Below are 17,487 nucleotides of genomic sequence, written 5' to 3' on the forward strand. Positions count from 1 at the left end.
TTCTCTTCTTAAAGGCTATCACCCTCCTGCTCAAAGATTTTGCTCTAAATAAACCATGTATTATTCTTGCCCTTGCAATACTTGTGGCTCCAGCATTTAGAAGTTGCCATCAAGCTAGCAGAGGTAACAAAACTCTGTTTCTTGAGCTGATGTGCAAGCCTGAGAGCAGCTCTGGAAGAGGGCAGGGATTGCTTGTTACTGACAGATGTTATGAAAAACCATTGCTGCCAAAGAAAAGGCAGCACTGGAGGGGTGGGGCTGGGGGGGGGCTATATTAAAGAAAGGAAACAAGAAAAGGATGGCTCTGCCTCCACAGAAAGCAAGAGGGAACTGGATACCTGTCTTGTCTCAGAGGCAGGAGATTGCTGGGTGCTAAACATGAACCACTGAAAGAAAACTGAATGAAGCTCCACCTTTCATGGAGCCTGCCATCAACGCTTTGTTCTCATGCCAGATTCCTGGGCTATAAAAATCTGCCTATAAGCCAAGAAAAAAACACTCCCCAGGAAGGATTTTCAACTTACTGCTCCATGGCAAGATGGAAATAAAAAGGGGGAGGACATTTTGGATCTTCTGTCTAATCTGGAGTTGTTGCAAAGGCAAAGAACCAGTTCAGATAGGTAAGAAAAAAACAAAACCCCAAACCTAATTCTTGGATTGTTTGCTCTCCATAGGTGACAAATAGACTTTTCCAATTAAAATGTGGAACACATTCCTGTAAGAGCTGTAGGCATGCCAGGTGCTGTTTAAGATGCTACATTTTCATCCTTAATGCCAACCAGTTAGGCACTGGACTTGTTGCTTTATATCACTAGGTGGTTTATCAACTGTTTTGTGTCCTGACTAATCTGAAAGAGGAGACTCTCTGGGTGCAGTCTGCATCAGCAAACAAGGGCTGACACCCTTGGCAAAAAACTTCACACACAGCCTTTCTGGAAGAAGTGTGTTACCATAAAACCTACCAGGCTTGGCTGCCCAGCATGAAACACTGCTGGAGCAGGACACCCACTTTTGGAGCTCTGCTGCACTGTTGCCTCTTGGTTTGGTTTTGAACATCTTACACTCTTCCCAGTTGGTTAATTCCCAAACAACTGATGTGACAGCTGTTGCTCTCTTAGCAATCCCAGCAACTCCACTTCCTAGACTAAGCAAACTTTCTCCTTTGCCCTCATTATTCTGTAGAAAAGTGCTAAATTAAGGGCCTGGAGAATAAATCTGATGAAGAGTGACTGAAGGAGCTGGGGATAGTTAGTCTGGAAAAGAGGAGCCTGAGGGGAGACCTCATTGCTCTCTATAACTATCTGAAAGAAGATTGTAGAGAGGCTGCTGCTGGTCTCCTCTCACAGGTAATTAATGATAGAACAAGAGGGAACAGTCTCAAGCTATGAGTGGGTAAGTTTAGACTGGACAGTAGGAAAAAACTTTTCCCATCAAGAGTGGTCAGACATTAAATGTGCTGCCCAGGGAGGCGGTGGAGTCACCAAGCCTGGATGTGTTTAAAGGTGGTTTGGATGTGGTGCTTGGGGATATGGTGTAGGGGTGAGCCTTGTAAAGTAAGGTTCTGTGTTGGACTTGGTGATCCTGAGGGTCTATTCCAGCCTGAATGCTTCTGTGATTCTATAAATGACCCTACCCCAGTGCTGCAAACACCTGTGGCAAACCACAGTTCCTTTACAGAGCTGTTTCTCTGAGGATTTCTTGGCACTTGGGCTTGTATTCCACATTTTTTGTCATCAAAATCTGCATTTTTCAGTGTTCCCTGGTTAGTTCTTAGGTAGGAATATTTAACAATACTTTTGAGTTCAGAGAGAACATTAACTGCTGTGTGTGATTTGACCTGTGAGGGATGTTGCTGTGCTGCTTTTTCCTGTGTGTGCTACCTTCTCAACACAAAGAAATGTTCCTGTTTTCCTTCCTCTTTCAGATGGGCCTAGAAGGAAAACATTTTGTAGCCAGCATATGTTGTGTGATTCAAAGGGATTCTCACAGGCTCTGTGCAGCACAGTGCCATGGAAACTACTTTCTGAAGTGTTGTCTGATAAGCACTTAACTATGCATCAACACCTTCAAGAGAGCTACAGCTCAAAGGTTCAAGGCATGACTTTTGGTTGAGATGAAAAGCAAGTAGCTCTGAGCCAACTGCTGCAGCTGGTGGTAGCCTCACCTGCTGCCATTTTGCTGAGGAGTCATGCCAGCCATGATTGCTCCTGCAAGGGACTCAATTCAAGACTGCAAGAAGCAGGCTTTCAAAAGCAGAAAGGAGATGTAGGCAGCCATGGTGGGATTCCAAAGTAGAAAGGAGATGTAGGCAGTCAGGGTGGGATTCCAAAGTAGAAAGGAGATGTAGGCAGTCAGGGTGGGATTCCAAAGTAGAAAGGAGATGTAGACAGTCAGGGTGGGATTCCAAAGTAGAAAGGAGATGTAGGCAGCCAGGATGGGATTCCAAAGTAGAAAGGAGATGTAGGCAGTCAGGGTGGGATTCCAAAGTAGAAAGGAGATGTAGGCAGTCAGGGTGGGATTCCAAAGTAGAAAGGAGATGTAGGCAGCCAGGGTGGGATTCCAAAGTAGAAATGAACTTTAGGCAGCCATCTCTTCTGGCACCCCTCAACAGCCTTTGTAGACAATGGACAGAAGCATGTAATCTCAGAGCATTTATTCTATGATTTCATCCTAGGTAGATAAGTAAGGTAGGGAAGTAAACCTCTTCAGCTTCTCACTGCCAACTTCAAAGGAGCCTGAGCTCACCTGCTCGTAGTGGAAGTCTCTCTGGTGTGGCCTTTGATGGTTCAGTGAGATTAACTCCTGCCCACTAACTACTCTCTTTTAGGGCTTAATATTTTTGCCTTTGAAAATCTCTCCTTTAACATTTTCCAACGACAGGGGGGGGAAAAAAACGCAGAGCAATTCCTGTGGGGCAAATTTCTAAGCTCCCCTCCTGTGTCTCTTTCTTTAGTCCATGTCTCCACTGTCAGCAGAAGTGAATGTGCCACCTGGGGCAATTTCCACTTCCGTACCTTTGACCATGTGAAGTTCACCTTTCCTGGGACCTGCACCTACCTCTTTGCTTCGCATTGCAACGACAGCTACCAGGACTTCAACATCCGCGTCAGGCGCAGCAGCAAGGACAGCTTCCTGCTCTACTTCACTGCCACCATCGATGGAGTGCTGCTGGAGGTGAAGGAGACAGGCATCACGGTGAATGGCAACAGGTGAGCCAAGGCCACGCTGCTGCTCTCCTCTCTGGCACTCTCGTTGCGGTGTGTCAGCGACGGTGGTCTCATCTGGAAGGTCTTCTGCAGAGGTGCCCAGGGCCCTGTAAGGTGGTCACAGCATGGGGTGAAGAGTCCATCCCATAGTGGTGCAGCACATAAATCATAGAATCATAGAATCAGTCAGGGTTGGAAGGGACCACAAGGATCAGCCAGTTCCAACCCCCCTGCCATGGGCAGGGATACCTCACACTACATCAGGCTGGCCAGAGCCTCATCCAGCCTGGCCTTAAACACCTCCAGGGATGGGGCCCCAACCACCTCCCTGGACAACCCATTCCAGGCTCTCACCACTCTCATGGGGAAGAACTTCTTCCTCATGGCCAGTCTGAATCTCCCCACTTCCAGCTTTATTCCATTCCCTTCAGTCCTGTCACTCCCTGATAGCCTAAAAAGTCTCTCTCCAGCTTTCTTGTAGGCCCTTCAGGCCACAAGAAGGTCACCTTAGAGCCTTCTCTTCTCCAGACTGAACAGCCCCAACTCTCTCAGTCTGTCCTCATAGCAGAGCAGCTCCAGCCCTCTGCTCATCCTCATGGCCCTTCTCTGGACACCTTCCAGCATGTCCATATCCCTCTTGTAATAGGGGCTCCAGAACTGGATGCAGTACTCCAGGTGGGGTCTCACCAGAGCTGAGCAGAGGGAGAGAATCACCTCCCTTGACCTGCTGGCCACATTTCTCTTGCTGTAGCCCAGGCTCTGCTTGGCTCTCTGGGCTGCAAGTGCTCACTGACAACTCCTCTTGAGCTTCTCATTCCCCAGCACCCCCAAGTCCCTCTCTTCAGGGCTGCTGTCCAGCCAGTCCCTGCCCAGCCTGGATTTGTGCTTGGGATTGACTCAACCCACATGCAGGACCTTGCACTTGGTCTTGTTGAACCTCCTGAGGTTGGCTTGTGCCCAGCTCTGCAGCCTGTCCAGGTCCCTCTGGATGGATCCCTTCCCTCCAGCCTGTCCAGGTCCCTCTGGATGGATCCCTTCCCTCTAGCTGTCAGCTGCAGCACACAGCTTGGTGTCAGCAGCAAACCTGCTGAGGGTGCACTCAATGCCTCTGTCCATGGCACCAACAAAGATGTTGAACAAGCCTGGTCCCAGGGCTGATCCCTGAGGGACTCCACTTGTCTCTGGCCTCCACTGGGACATGGAGCCATTGGCAGCCACTCTTTGGGTGCAGCCATCAAGCCAGTTCTTTATCCATCTCATGGTCCACCCATCAAACCCATGTGTCACCAGTTTGGAGACCAGGATGTGATGTGGGACACATCAACACCAGGATCACACAGGCTCACAGGACATTAGGGCTTGGAAGGGACCTCCCAAGATCAGCAAGTCTAACCCCCCTGCCAGAGCAGGACCAAAAGTAGAATTTTGATAGATTCTTAGTAGCAATGGGATAAAGAGACAATAGAGATAGAAAGATCTGGGCAACCTGATCTAAGTGAAGATGCCCTTCACAGGGTGTTAGGGGTTGGAAGGGGCCTTTGGAGATCTTCAAGACCAAACCCCTGCCAGAGGAGGACCATAGAATCCATCACAGGTCACACAGGAACACATCCAGACAGGGCTGGAAAGGCACCAGAGAAGGAAACTCCACACCTCTCTGGGCAGCCTGTTCCAGTGCTCTGTCACCCTTACAGTAAAGAAGTTCTTCCTCATGTTGAGATGGAACTTTCTGTGTTGCAGTTTCCATCCATTGCCCCTTGTCCTATCCCAGGGCAGTGTGTATGTTATAAAGCCAGAAGAAGTAGGTTTACCTTTGTGTTTCTTTGCTTTGGGAGGGAAGGAGATAAAAGCAAAGCTCTACTTATAGAAGGGTTTGATTTTGTAGAAACTTTGTAGTTGCTTTTTTTTTTTCCCTCCAAATGCTCTTTCTGTGGTATTAACCCCACTCTTGTATGTAGCTGTTCAGGAGCAGATGGTTCTTCTAGAAAGGGTTTTCTGTTTCCAGATAGATTAGTCTAGGATATTGCAGTGGTTTGTGGATCACAGCTTGTCTTGGGGTCTTCTTACACAGAAGACAAAAGTTATAGTAGTCAAAAAATGCTCAACTTTAATTCCAGTCTGTAATGAAGCAGAAAGCAAACTGCAAAGAGCAAAAATACTCCATAAGTAAAAAGTGGCAAGCACCAGCAGCTGAAATTTGGGCACAAATTTAGGGGCAGCCTTCATGAGACATGCAGTGACCTTGCTCCCATTGTGCAGGCATGAAGAGCCAAGGAAATATTTGGCAGTGGGAGAAACGCCTCACAATCTTGTTGGAGATAAAATTGTAAGCATATGGGGCTGAGTCCTCCTGACAGCCTTCTAGAAACAACCAAATATGGAACAGCATCACTCAGTTGCAACCATAGTAGCAAAGCCCAGATGTATTTGCTAAATCAAAAGGGCAAGAAACCTCTTTTAGCCATTCTCTGGGTTTTTCAGCCTCTGAGGAAATCAACAGTGATTGTCCTGATGAGGTGGAAAAATAACCTAGGTCTGAGTCATGTCAGCACGTCAAGCCAGAGCTCTATTCACACCCCTGTGAATCCCCAATGGCAAAGAAAGCCTGGGGGGATGATGAGGACCTGCAGTATCCTCACATGGAGGGACTTTTTAGGATGTCAAATAGTGATAGGACAGGGGGGCCACAAGGGTGATCAGAGGGCTGGAGCTGCTCTGCTCTGGAGACAGACTGAGAGAGTTGGGGTTGTGCAGGCTGGAGAGGAGAAGGCTCCCAGGAGACCTTCTGGTGGCCTTCCAGGATCTGAAGGGGGTTCCAAGAAAGCTGGGGAGGGACTTTTGAGGATGTCAGGTAATGATAGGACTGGGGGGGATGGACCGAAACTGGAAATGGGGAGATTGAGATTGGATGTCAGGAAGAAGTTCTTCCCCATGAGGGTGGTGAGAGACTGGCACAGGTTGCCCAGGGAGGTGGTGGAAGCCTCATCCCTGGAGGGTTTTGCAGGCAGGCTGGATGTGGCTGTGAGCAACCTGCTCTAGTGTCAGGTATCCCTCCCCATGGCAGGGGGGTTGGAGCTAGATGATCCTTGAGGTCTCTTCCAACCCTGACAATTCTATGATTTTCTCAGTGCTGTGAACTTGCTCCTTATAACCTTTTGGGTGAGATCCTCAGGATATGTTACCAAACTGAGCTGCATTGGTGTCCATTGAGCAGCTGCTGTGGTATTGACCCAGTCCTGACCAAATACACTGTGATGTATGGGTAAAGGTCCCAGGGCAGAAGGTGATCACACCTACATTTAATGCATTGTGGGGATGAGGGCTGACCTTGAGAAGAAGGTCCTCTTGGCTTATTTATGCTCCTTTTGACTCCAGGTTTTTTTCCTTCCTGTGTCTCTGAGAGGATTTAATCAGTGTTTTTCTCAATGCAGTCTGCTTTGTTCCCTCCACTCTCCAGGATCCCCATGCCCTTCAGCTTGAAGAGCATCCTGATCGAGGACACCTGCACTTACTTCCAAGTCACTTCCAAGCTGGGCCTGACACTCAAGTGGAACTGGGCTGACACTCTCCTAGTATGAACAGCCAGTTAGTTATTTTTCTCTTGCTGAACCTCATCAGTGATGAAAAGCAGAGCTGGATACAGGCACTGTGCTGCTGTTAAGAGACTCTGGGGGAAGGCATCGCTGTATCTATAGCTGATAGAGACACACTCAACTGGGTAGTAGTTTTCTGGGACAGAGGCATGGAGCCACAATGCCCAGGCAACCTCTTTTGTCATTTTCTGTGACAAAAGGTGCTAGTGTTAACCCTGGAGATAGCACCTCTGTAGTATCTGCTTCCTCCTGGAGCACTGGCAGCAGCACTGCCTGTCCCTCCAGCTCTGACTTGTCAGTTATCCTTTACATGTTGATGCTCAGCTTGTGTGGGAAGCTAATCTGTGTGGCCAGTTCAGACCCTGGCCTCTCCTTCCAAAGCCTTGCTATATGGGAGTTTTCATCTATACATCCACCCAAACCCAACCTTTTCTGCAATGATTAACCTCCAGGGTCAGGACTGAGATTAAATTAAGTAGAAATTGCATGTTGTGTTTTGCAGCTCAGAGAGAGAGGGTGGGAGGTGAACAGAGCCAAGAAAAACCAGGAAGCAATCAAGTTCAGGAAGAAATATTCAAATTCTGATGTAATGAAGTATCTGTTCCCCACCCACCTTTGCCCTGTACTAATTCATTCCTGAAGTATTCTAGGCACCACCTGCAGAGTGGACACAGGGGTAGGGTGAGACACTTGTCAAAGCACTGCCTGGTTTTGGTGGAGCTGGGTGTCAGCAATGCTACCCTCCAAGCATGTAGGAGTGATCAGGTTTGATAGTTTTATCTAGCAAGGCAGCACTGTGCTAACCTGGCCCCTGATTATGGGCAGAACAAGTGACACTAGATAGACCTGCTCTTAGAAATGCTATCAGGTTTTCAATTTAGCCTATGGACTACAAAAAACCTTGGGTATGGCTAAAAGCTGACCAGAGGCTACTTCAGCACAGCACCCAGCATCAGAGCACAGTTGTCTGACCTGCCCAGAGTGGAGCTGTGGCACCTTGCAAGTGGTACCACAGGTCTTTACACCAGTGGCTCTGCACTAGGAGACACAGGTCCAAGGATTAGTCCAGGAGACCCTGGTCCAAGGATTAATCCAGCATTCAGTTAGCTCTTCAGTGGGTAGGAATGATGATTGCTGGAAGAACATCTTCCCATTTCAATTCCACCTGCCTGCAGGTGCGTTTGATGGCACAGAAAAGGAGACTGCTCCCAAGTGGTAGTGAACCTCTCTGCCCCTGTGCTTTAGTGCTGTGAGCTGCTTCATAACCTCTGCTGCTGGTATGGGGAACAGCCTTTAAACTCTGGGGTTTCTCTTTCCTTTTCTTTTGTAGCTGGACCTGGAAGAAACATATAAACAGAAAATATGTGGCCTGTGTGGGAACTATGATGGCAGTGAGAAGAATGATTTGATTTTGGATGGTAGGCCATGAATACAGCACATTCCACACTGTTAATAGGTGACATGAATCTTGCTGTCTGTTTCCTTTAAGCAAGGTTCTAGATTTCCTGACAGGCACTCTGAAACACAGGAATAGTTCCCCATACTGGAGATGCATTTTATCAGATTCTGGGCTGATTTTGATGAGGGTGGTGAAACATTGGCCCAGGTTACCCAAATTGGTGGCAGATCCAGGGTTTTCATCCCCTGGACTGTTCCAGGTCAGGTTGGACAGGGCTCTGAGCAACCTGCTCCAGTTGGAGATGTCCTGGGCAGGGCTCTGAGCAACCTGCTCCGGTTGCAGATGTCCTGGGCAGTGCTTTGAGCAACCTGCTCCAGTTGCAGATGTCCTGGGCAGTGCTTTGAGCAACCTGCTCCAGTTGCAGATGTACTGGACAGGGCTCTGAGCAACCTGCTCCAGTTGCAGATGTCCTGGGCAGTGCTTTGAGCAACCTGCTCCAGTTGCAGATGTCCTGGGCAGTGCTTTGAGCAACCTGCTCCAGTTGCAGATGTACTGGACAGGGCTCTGAGCAACCTGCTCCAGTTGCAGATGTCCTGGACAGGGCTCTGAGCAACCTGCTCCAGTTGCAGATGTCCTGGGCAGGGCTCTGAGCAACCTGCTCCAGTTGCAGATGTCCTGGGCAGTGCTTTGAGCAACCTGCTCCAGTTGCAGATGTCCTGGGCAGTGCTTTGAGCAACCTGCTCCAGTTGCAGATGTCCTGGGCAGGGCTCTGAGAAACCTGCTCCAGTTGCAGATGTCCCTGCTGACTGCAGGGGGATTGCACTAGATCACAGAGAATCACAGAGTGTCAGAGGTTGGAAAGGACCTCTGAAGATCATCCAGCCTAACCCCCCCTGCCAGAGCAGGATTACCTAGGGCAGGTCACACAGCAACACATCCAGGCAGGTTTTGAAAGTCTCCAGGGAAGGAGACTCCACAACATCTCTAGGCAGCCTGCTCCAGGGCTCCAGCACCCTCACAGTGAAAAAGTTTTTCCTTATGTTTATGTGGAACCTCCTCTGCTCCATCTTGACCTTGAAAGGTCTCTTCCAACCCAAACCATTCTGTGATTCTGTAGTTCTAGGATTCTCTGCTGCTTGCAACCTTGCAGGCTCCAACTTTGGACCAAAATTACTTACTTGGTTGTTGTGCAACCACATTATCAGGCTTCCTACTGATAGTAGCAAAGTGTGAGGAACTTGTAGTCCCCTTTGAGGCACGAGTGCATTGTCTGTCCTTTTGTTTTCATCCTGTGACTGCTGGGCATCAGGTGTGGTTGGTTTTGCCTCTGTGGTGGAAGGGAATCATCAGCGCTCAGGCAGAGCTTTCCCTGAGCGCCTGTGCAGAAGCTGTGGTGCCCTCCACTGACACCTTCAGGTATGGCACTGAACGGGAGGGAGGCCAAACAGCAAGCAGCTGAGGCTACCCCCTGCAGCAGGCTGCGTGAAAGAAACCTTCCTCCTGGGGTGTTAGCTGCAGGGCTGAAGCCGAAGTGATAACATCTTCCCTTTATGTAGTACCTGGGCTCCTTCGGGCTCGAAAAACACAGGGGACCTGAGGAGATCCCTTCCAGCCCAAGCCATTCTATGATTGTCCTCTGACTGAGAGCCCTGGGGCTGTTTAGTCTGGAGAAGGATGAGAGGGGATCTGATCAATGTCTATCAATAGCTGAGGGGTGGGGGTCAAGTGGAGGGGGCCAGGCTCTTTTGGGTGGTTCACAGTGATAAGACAAGGAACTACAGGTTCAAACTTGAACATAGAAGATTTCACCTCAACATGAGGAGAAACTTCTTTCCAGTGAGGGTGACAGAGCCCTGGAACAGGCTGCCCAGGGAGGTTGTGGAGTCTCCTTCTCTGGAGGCTTTCCAAACCCACCTGGATGCATTCCTGTGCTGGCTGCCCTAAGTGATCCTGCTCTGGACCTGATGATCTCTTGATGTCCCTTCCAACCTCTGATATACTGGGAGACTGTGTGATACCTCACCCCTTCAGAAAGATTCTTGAGAGCCCATTAAAAGGACCACTTGCAGTGATAGATTTGGGGCTGATTCTCACATTTCATCTCACAGAGTCACAGAATTGTTTTGGTTGTAAGTGGCTTTTGACATCATCCAGCCCAACCCAGCACTGCCAGGTGGCCACTAAACCATGGCCCTCAACACCTCATTTACCTGGCTTTTAAACTCCTCCAGGGATGGGGACTCCAGCACTGCTCTAGGCAGCTTGTTCCAGGCCCTCACAAGGTTTTTGGCTGCATCTCAGCAGTGTTTCTGCCCTTTACTTCACAAGCACACTAGGCAGAAACTAGAGCTGGCTGAAATGTTTCTGAATAAACAGTTTGCTACTGAGAAGCAAATTGACTTTGAAGGTCAGGCTTGATGGGGTTGTGAGCAACCTGATCTAGCTGGGGATGTCCCTGCTTACTGCAGGGGGGTTGGACTGGATGAGCTGCAAAGGTCCCTTCCATCCCAGACCAGTCTGTGATTGTAAGCAGTGCTCTAAGAAAAATGAGGTTTTCTTTTATGCATCAGGTTCCTACACCTGGGGACTGAGTGGCCTCCCATGTCTCTCCTTTCTGTTCTGAACACATTCTTCTCCCTGTGCTGAGCAGGCTGCAGCCTCTCTGGCTCCCAAGCTAAGGGAGCATGTAAAACCCCAAAGTTTCATAGAATCATAGAATGGTTTGGGTTGAAGGGACCCTCAAACGTCATCCAGTCCAACCCCCTCTGCAGTCAGCAGGGACATCCCCAACTTGATCAGGCTGCCCAGAGCCCTGTAGAGCCTCACCTTGAATATCTCCAGGGATGGAGCCTCAGCCACCTCCCTGGGCAACCTGTTCCAGTGTTCCTCATGGTAAAGAACTTGTTCCTTGTTTCTTACCTTCAGACCTTTCTCTTGAAGAAAAAAATTATTAGCTAGCAAATGTCATTTCTGCATGGAGTAGCTGTTCTTGAAACTTTCTTCTCTATGTCAGTTGAAGTCCTTGGCAAATCCCAGGGCTTTGGAAGAGCTTCTGTTTGCAGAACAGCTAGTAGTAAGGCACCCAAAAATGTTTTTGTGGAGGTCCTTCAGTCATGGGTAAAATGAAATCAGAGAATGGCAATTTCTGCAGGCTCTCCATAAAAAAAAAATAAAAGAGAAAGAGATTCCAAACCTTTCCAGGAAGATTTCTCCCATCCAGGATCACATTTCTGGTGATGCTTTGTTAAAATGCACTCTTCCAGCTACTGTCATGGTTACACCCAGAAGTTTTGTGGCTGTCTTCCTCCTCTCCTGCTCTCTTCTCCCATCCTCTCTAGCCTGTAGAAACAATACAGATGACTGCAAACAAATGCACCTAAGGCTGTACTTGAGTTTGTGATAGTAGAAGGCAGAGTAAAATGTATGAGCATTACAGATGCACATGAAAGATTCTGTGAGGTAAAATACAGTCTTAACAAACAGAAGCCTTTGGAAGTGATGAGGTGCAAGAGAAAGGTCAAGTCTCATGTGATTTTGGATCCCTGAGAGCAGGCCTTGATACAAAGGTGCCAGACTCCTTGCTCTAGCTCAGCAGAAACTTATATAATGAGTTCATAGAATGGGTTGGGTTGGAAGGGACCTTCAAAGGTCATCCAGTCCAAAGTTGCCATTATAGAATCATAGAATTGTCAGGGCTGGAAGGGACCTCAAGGATCGTCCAGTTCCAACCCCCTGCCATGGGCAGGGACACCTCACACCACAGCAGGTTGCTCACAGCCACATCCAGCCTGGCTGCAAAAACCTCCAGGGATGAGGCTTCCACCACCTCCCTGGACAACCTGTGCCAGTCTCTCACCACCCTCATGGGGAACAACTTCTTCCTAACATCCAATCTCAATCTCCCCATTTCTACTTTTGCTTCATTCCCCCCAGTCCTATCACTCCCTGACACCCTAAAATGTCCCTCCCCAGCTTTCTTGTAGGCCTCCTTAAGATCCTGGAAGGCCACAAGAAGGTCTCCTGGGAGCCTTCTCTTCTCCAGACTGCACAACCCCAACTCTCTCAGTCTGTCCTCATAGGAGAGGTGCTCCAGCTGCTGTGCTTAAATGTGGGCACTTGGTGAAGAGTGTGCTGCCTTTGAGCCCAAAGTGCACCTCCATCACCCATTAACAGACCTGAAAGGTTTCAAGCAGTAACTTGGATGTGTCTGGGGGTTTTGCAGGGTATAAAATGCACCCAAGGCAGTTTGGGAACTTCCACAAAGTAGAGGATCCATCAGGGAAGTGTGCTGATGTGACTCCAGATGACCACAGCGGAAGACATCCTAGGAGGGAAGATGACAGATGCAGTAAATACGTAAGTGTGTGTGGAGAAGAAGTATAAAGCCTTGTGGGGAGACTGGGCTGAAACACATGTGAAGGACAGAGCATGCACTAGACTGGATTTTTCAGGCCTTTACCCATGGATCTGAGCAAAATGTTGATCTTCTAGCTGAAAGAATATCCTGCTGTAGTGTTAAAGAAGTAGATAGTGGCAAAGTGCACAACTGAATGACAACGTCCAGTCCCAGAAAAAGCCTCTCATGACCAAAAGTTGGGCTGGAGAATCACAGTATCATAGAACAGTCCATGCCAGAAGGGACCTCCAAAGCTCATCCAGTCCAACCTCCCTGCACTCAGCAGGGACATCCTCCACTAGATCAGGTTGCCCAGGGCCCTCTCCAGCCTCACCTTGAATATCTCCAGGGAAGGAACCTCAACAACCAACCTGTTCCAGTGCTCCACCACCCCCATAGTAAAGAACTTGTCCCTAACATCCAATCTAAATCTGCTCTTCTCCAGCTTAAAGCCATTGCCTCTCATCCTGTCACTGCAGGCTTTTGTAAACAGTCTCTCTCCATCCTTCCTGCAGCCCCTTTCAGGCACTGGAAGGTTGCTATTAGGCCTCCTCAGAGCCTTTTCCTCTCCAGGTTGAACACCCTCAGCTCCCTCAGCCTGTCCTCATAGTGGAGGTGCTCCAAACTCCTGATCATTCTTGAGGCCCTCCTCTGGACCTACTCCATCAGGTCCATGTCTTTCCTGGACCTGATGGAGCAGTTCCAGAGAAGGGCAACCTGAATCATCAAATCTGCAACCTGAATCATCCTGTGACCCTGGAACTGCGTCATCAAAGATTGATAGAAGCCTCATCCCTGGAGGTTTTTGCAGCCAGGCTGGATGTGGCTGTGAGCAACCTGCTGTGGTGTGAGGTGTCCCTGCCCATGGCAGGGGGTTGGAACTGGATGATCCTTGAGGTCCCTTCCAACCCTGACAATTCTCTGATTCATAAATCTTGAAGTTGGTAAAAGGGAAAGTTTTAGAATCATAGAACCATAGAATCAGTCGGGTTGGAAGGGACCACAAGGATCAGCCACTTCCAACCCCCTTGCCATGGGCAGGGACACCTCACACTACATCAGGCTGGCCAGAGCCTCATCCAGCCTGGCTGCAAACACCTCCAGGGATGGGGCCTCAACCACCTCCCTGGACAACCCATTCCAGGCTCTCACCACTCTCATGGGGAAGAACTTCTTCCTCACCTCCAGTCTGAATCTCCCCACTTCCAGCTTTATTCCATTCCCCTCAGTCCTGACACTACCTGAGACCCTAAAAAGTCCCTCCCCAGCTTTCTTGTAGCCCCCTTCAGATCCTGGAAGGCCACAAGAAGGTCACCTCAGAGCCTTCTCTTCTCCAGACTGAACAGCCCCAACTCTTTCAATCTCTCCTCATAGCAGAGCAGCTCCAGCCCTCTGCTCATCCTGGTGGCTGTTCTCTGGACACCTTCCAGCATGTCCATATCCCTGTTGTAATAGAGGCTCCAGAACTGGATGCAGTACTCCAGGTGGGGTCTCACCAGAGCTGCCTTTCCTGTCCTTCTTTTCTTTCTTTACAGAGGAAGAAATGCAAGAAGCTGATGTCCCGGTTTGGAGACTGCCCCAGAGTGGTTGCCTTTGATGACTACGTTGAGACCTGCACCCAGGACATGTGCAGCTGTGCAGTTAATTCTTCTCACTCTGATTTGGTTTCCAGCTGCATATGCAGCACTTTAAACCAGTACTCTCGAGACTGTGTGCTCAGGAAAGGAGACCCTGGGGAATGGAGAACCAAAGAACTTTGCTGTAAGTAACTATTGCTCTGGAGATTTCTTTCTTGGTAGATGTAGGAGCACATGTCCTGATCCCAGCAAAGCAAAGCTAGGAGCTCTGTTGACCATTTGGGATCCAGCTGTAGAAGTACTTGACAGAAGCACTGCTGAAGGAAAAGCTTCTACAAATGTGACTTGATTTTGCTCCTGGAATTAGAACTGCATCTCACTGTTGTCCTCCTTCTCCTTATGGCTGCGTTTGCTCCAGTCCTGAGTTTTACCATGGATGGTTAACTCCTAAACAGTGCTGGCTTGAATGTTGACACAGAATCACAATCTAGAGGTCATCTAGTCTGGTCATAAGAAGTCACTGAGAAGCCTAATGTGTTTGTCCTTAGCTTCATCCTGTGCTTTTGTACTCAGCAGTGGCAGCTATTGAGCAGGAAATCACTGTAAATCCAGGGGGACGGCTACAGGTAGTTCTCCCAAACTGCTGGTGTGGATTGGGATAGAAAATTAATGCCAGAATGACTGATGCTTCAGCCAAAAATAAGCTGTTATGACCCCATAAATGATTCTGGTGTCCTCTGCTCGTATCATAACTTCAGAAAACCTTGAGCTAGTACAAAGGCTGTGAAACAACTCAGATTTCCCAGCAGTCCGATTCTCTCCAAAGCCAACATGGAAGTGACCATAAAAAGTTCCTTTCAGAGGTTAAACAAACATGACACAGCTGGAGAGAAAGTTTTGCAAACAAGTTGGGGGGAGGGTGGGAAGGAGGAAGAAGGAATTGAGTAGTGATACAATGATTTGAGAGCTCTTATGAGTACCTCATTAACATAGGCTGTTTTCATCTGATCTTGCAGATCAGGAATGCCCTAACAACATGGAATACATGGAATGTGGAAACTCCTGTGCTGACACATGTGCTGACCCAGAAAGGAGCAAGATTTGTAAAGCCCCCTGTACAGATGGCTGCTTCTGTCCTCCTGGTAAGGCAAGGAATTCACTTCTACCTGCAACAATATTGAGGGGCAAAGGGGGAAGCTGTTCAGTGGCAGTCCTTTTACTTCAGCATTTTATATTAGAATCAATGGAGGAACTCTTTCTTCTTAACATTTTTACACTAAAACCAATGAACAACAGCTCCAAGGCCCAGCTTGACAAAGTGCTGGGGCGTCACATTTAAACTAAGAATTCAGGGTAAGAATTTAACCTGAAAGGCTGGACTTAGATGATCCTTGAGGTCCCTTCCAACCTGGAATGCTATGAATAAACTCTTCCTTCTGGCATAAACTCACAACTTTCTTCTTGGAAGAACCAGATCTCTAAAGATGCAGGATCCAGACCTCAAGGAAAGGAGGGAAAGATTTATAAGGGCTAGACAGGAAAAAAAAAAATGGTAGAGTTGTGGAATGAGGAGAGATATTCCTCAGACAGTAAGAAAGCAGGAGAAGATGTTTGGTGAGGTGCCAGATCTTACTGTAGCTTCAGTCACACATAGTGTAAATGCATTGCCAGGCACATGCATGAAGGAGAGGCTAAGATGAAGATCTGGTTTTTGAGATTCACTAAGAGAAGAGGATGGAAACTGCTTCCCATCCTTGCAACCTGGTGTTTGATAATCCTGCTCATAGTGACTAGTTCCAGCAAAGATACTCTTTGGGTTTTGTGTTGCTTTCGCTTGAGCTCTAGTGAGAAATGTTACCCAGCCACTGACACCTGAAAAGGGCCTGGTGTGGTCTTCTCCTGAAAACTTACCCAGCCATTTACAGAAATGCTGACTTGCCCAGAGAGTCTTCTCCTTGTTCTAATTTCCCTTCATGGTGTTTCCCAGTGTGGTGGGTTGAAATTCCCCCTCCCACAGCAACCACGCCAGACTAGCTCAGGTCAGAAGCAAATGAGGCTGTATTTACAAGCAAAAACTGCAATCTACAATGGAATGCAATGAATATTGTACAAACATACACTATTTGCAATATTTACAGATATGTGCAATTAGCAAAACCAGCCCAAAAACCTTCCTGGCCAAAGCCAGGAAAGCTGGCTCTCTGCTTTTCTCCCCCACCCTGTCCAAAGGAAAGAAAGAAAGAGAGAGAGAGAAGCAGAGATTATTGTTAGACCTTGCCAAGGTCAGCTTGCAGGTTTGTTACCTCCCCAGCAAAGGAAGCAAGAAGAGAAAACAACACCCAGCTAGGCTGCTGCAGCAGAACAGACCAGACTGCACTTTGTTTTGAGAACTTCAAGGGTGCTATCCCTCCAGTGGAATGGTTTAGAATGGTCATTCTTTTCCCCTTTTTACAGCCAATAGTAATTTATTTACATTCTTACTTCTTTCTGCTCAAGATCTGTGAAAAATTTGAAAGGCATAGCCCTAAAACCATCCCCCCCCCCAGCCTCACCAAAGGAATATTAACTAGCCAATGTGTCTGCACAGGAACCATCCTGGATGACCTCGGAGGCAAAAAATGCATCCCCAGAGACAGCTGCCCCTGTATGTTCCAAGGCAAAGTCTACATGTCTGGAGGGACTTACTCCACTCCCTGCCAAAACTGGTACTGTTGAGAACTTGATTGCATTGACCAAGCCAAGGAATTGATGTCAGAGTGTTGATGAATTGCTTTCTGCTCTTTTTTCCATTTTCCCCCCACCTATTTCTAACACTTAATAATGAGAACCTGGGTCTGAATTTCAACAATATAGGAAAACGTAGAGGTAGTCCTCAACCTCACACAGTTTCTTTTGGAACTGCCAGCAAAAAATGAGCTCAAGGTTTCAGGCTGCAGAAAAATGAGACTCTAGATTGCTTAGTTTGGAGGCATTGGCCTCTCAAGTGAGGCAGGGGATCCTACCACGATAATAAATTAGATTTCCAACCATCTCCATATCTACAGAAGGCTGTCTCAAGGCCTGGATCTCAAAAGTCCTGATCCTTGAGAATGATCTGATTTGGAAAAAAAAAAAAACCTGTAACTTGAACCCATCTCCACCCTGCACTAGTTCAAGGTGATAAGACCTCAGGTATATTATTCTCAAACCAGTTTTATGTCTTGCTCTGATATCCATCTGGTGAATGTTCTATTGGAGCTCCTGGGACACACAGCACTTTTCCATGGCCCTGAGCATAACCTTTGCCACACAGAGGAATGAAATATGCTGTGGTGCA

The 17,487-nt window shown here is 48.1% G+C and overlaps 1 protein-coding gene across 1 annotated transcript in view; it reads left to right on the top strand.

Moving 5' to 3' along the window:
- Positions 1–538: 538 nt before the first annotated feature.
- LOC128974186 (mucin-5B) overlaps positions 539–17,487 on the top strand; it is a 76,143-nt gene continuing 59,194 nt past the window's right edge. The window contains exons 1-8 of the mRNA XM_054390734.1: positions 539–620; positions 2,954–3,209; positions 6,664–6,778; positions 8,130–8,217; positions 12,421–12,554; positions 14,130–14,355; positions 15,188–15,313; positions 16,759–16,876. Coding sequence (XP_054246709.1) covers positions 539–620; positions 2,954–3,209; positions 6,664–6,778; positions 8,130–8,217; positions 12,421–12,554; positions 14,130–14,355; positions 15,188–15,313; positions 16,759–16,876 — 1,145 coding nt within the window. The remainder of the gene's footprint in view (positions 621–2,953; positions 3,210–6,663; positions 6,779–8,129; positions 8,218–12,420; positions 12,555–14,129; positions 14,356–15,187; positions 15,314–16,758; positions 16,877–17,487) is intronic.

This window comes from Indicator indicator, chromosome 21 (genome assembly GCF_027791375.1).
Source record: "Indicator indicator isolate 239-I01 chromosome 21, UM_Iind_1.1, whole genome shotgun sequence".
Lineage (NCBI taxonomy): Eukaryota > Metazoa > Chordata > Aves > Piciformes > Indicatoridae > Indicator > Indicator indicator.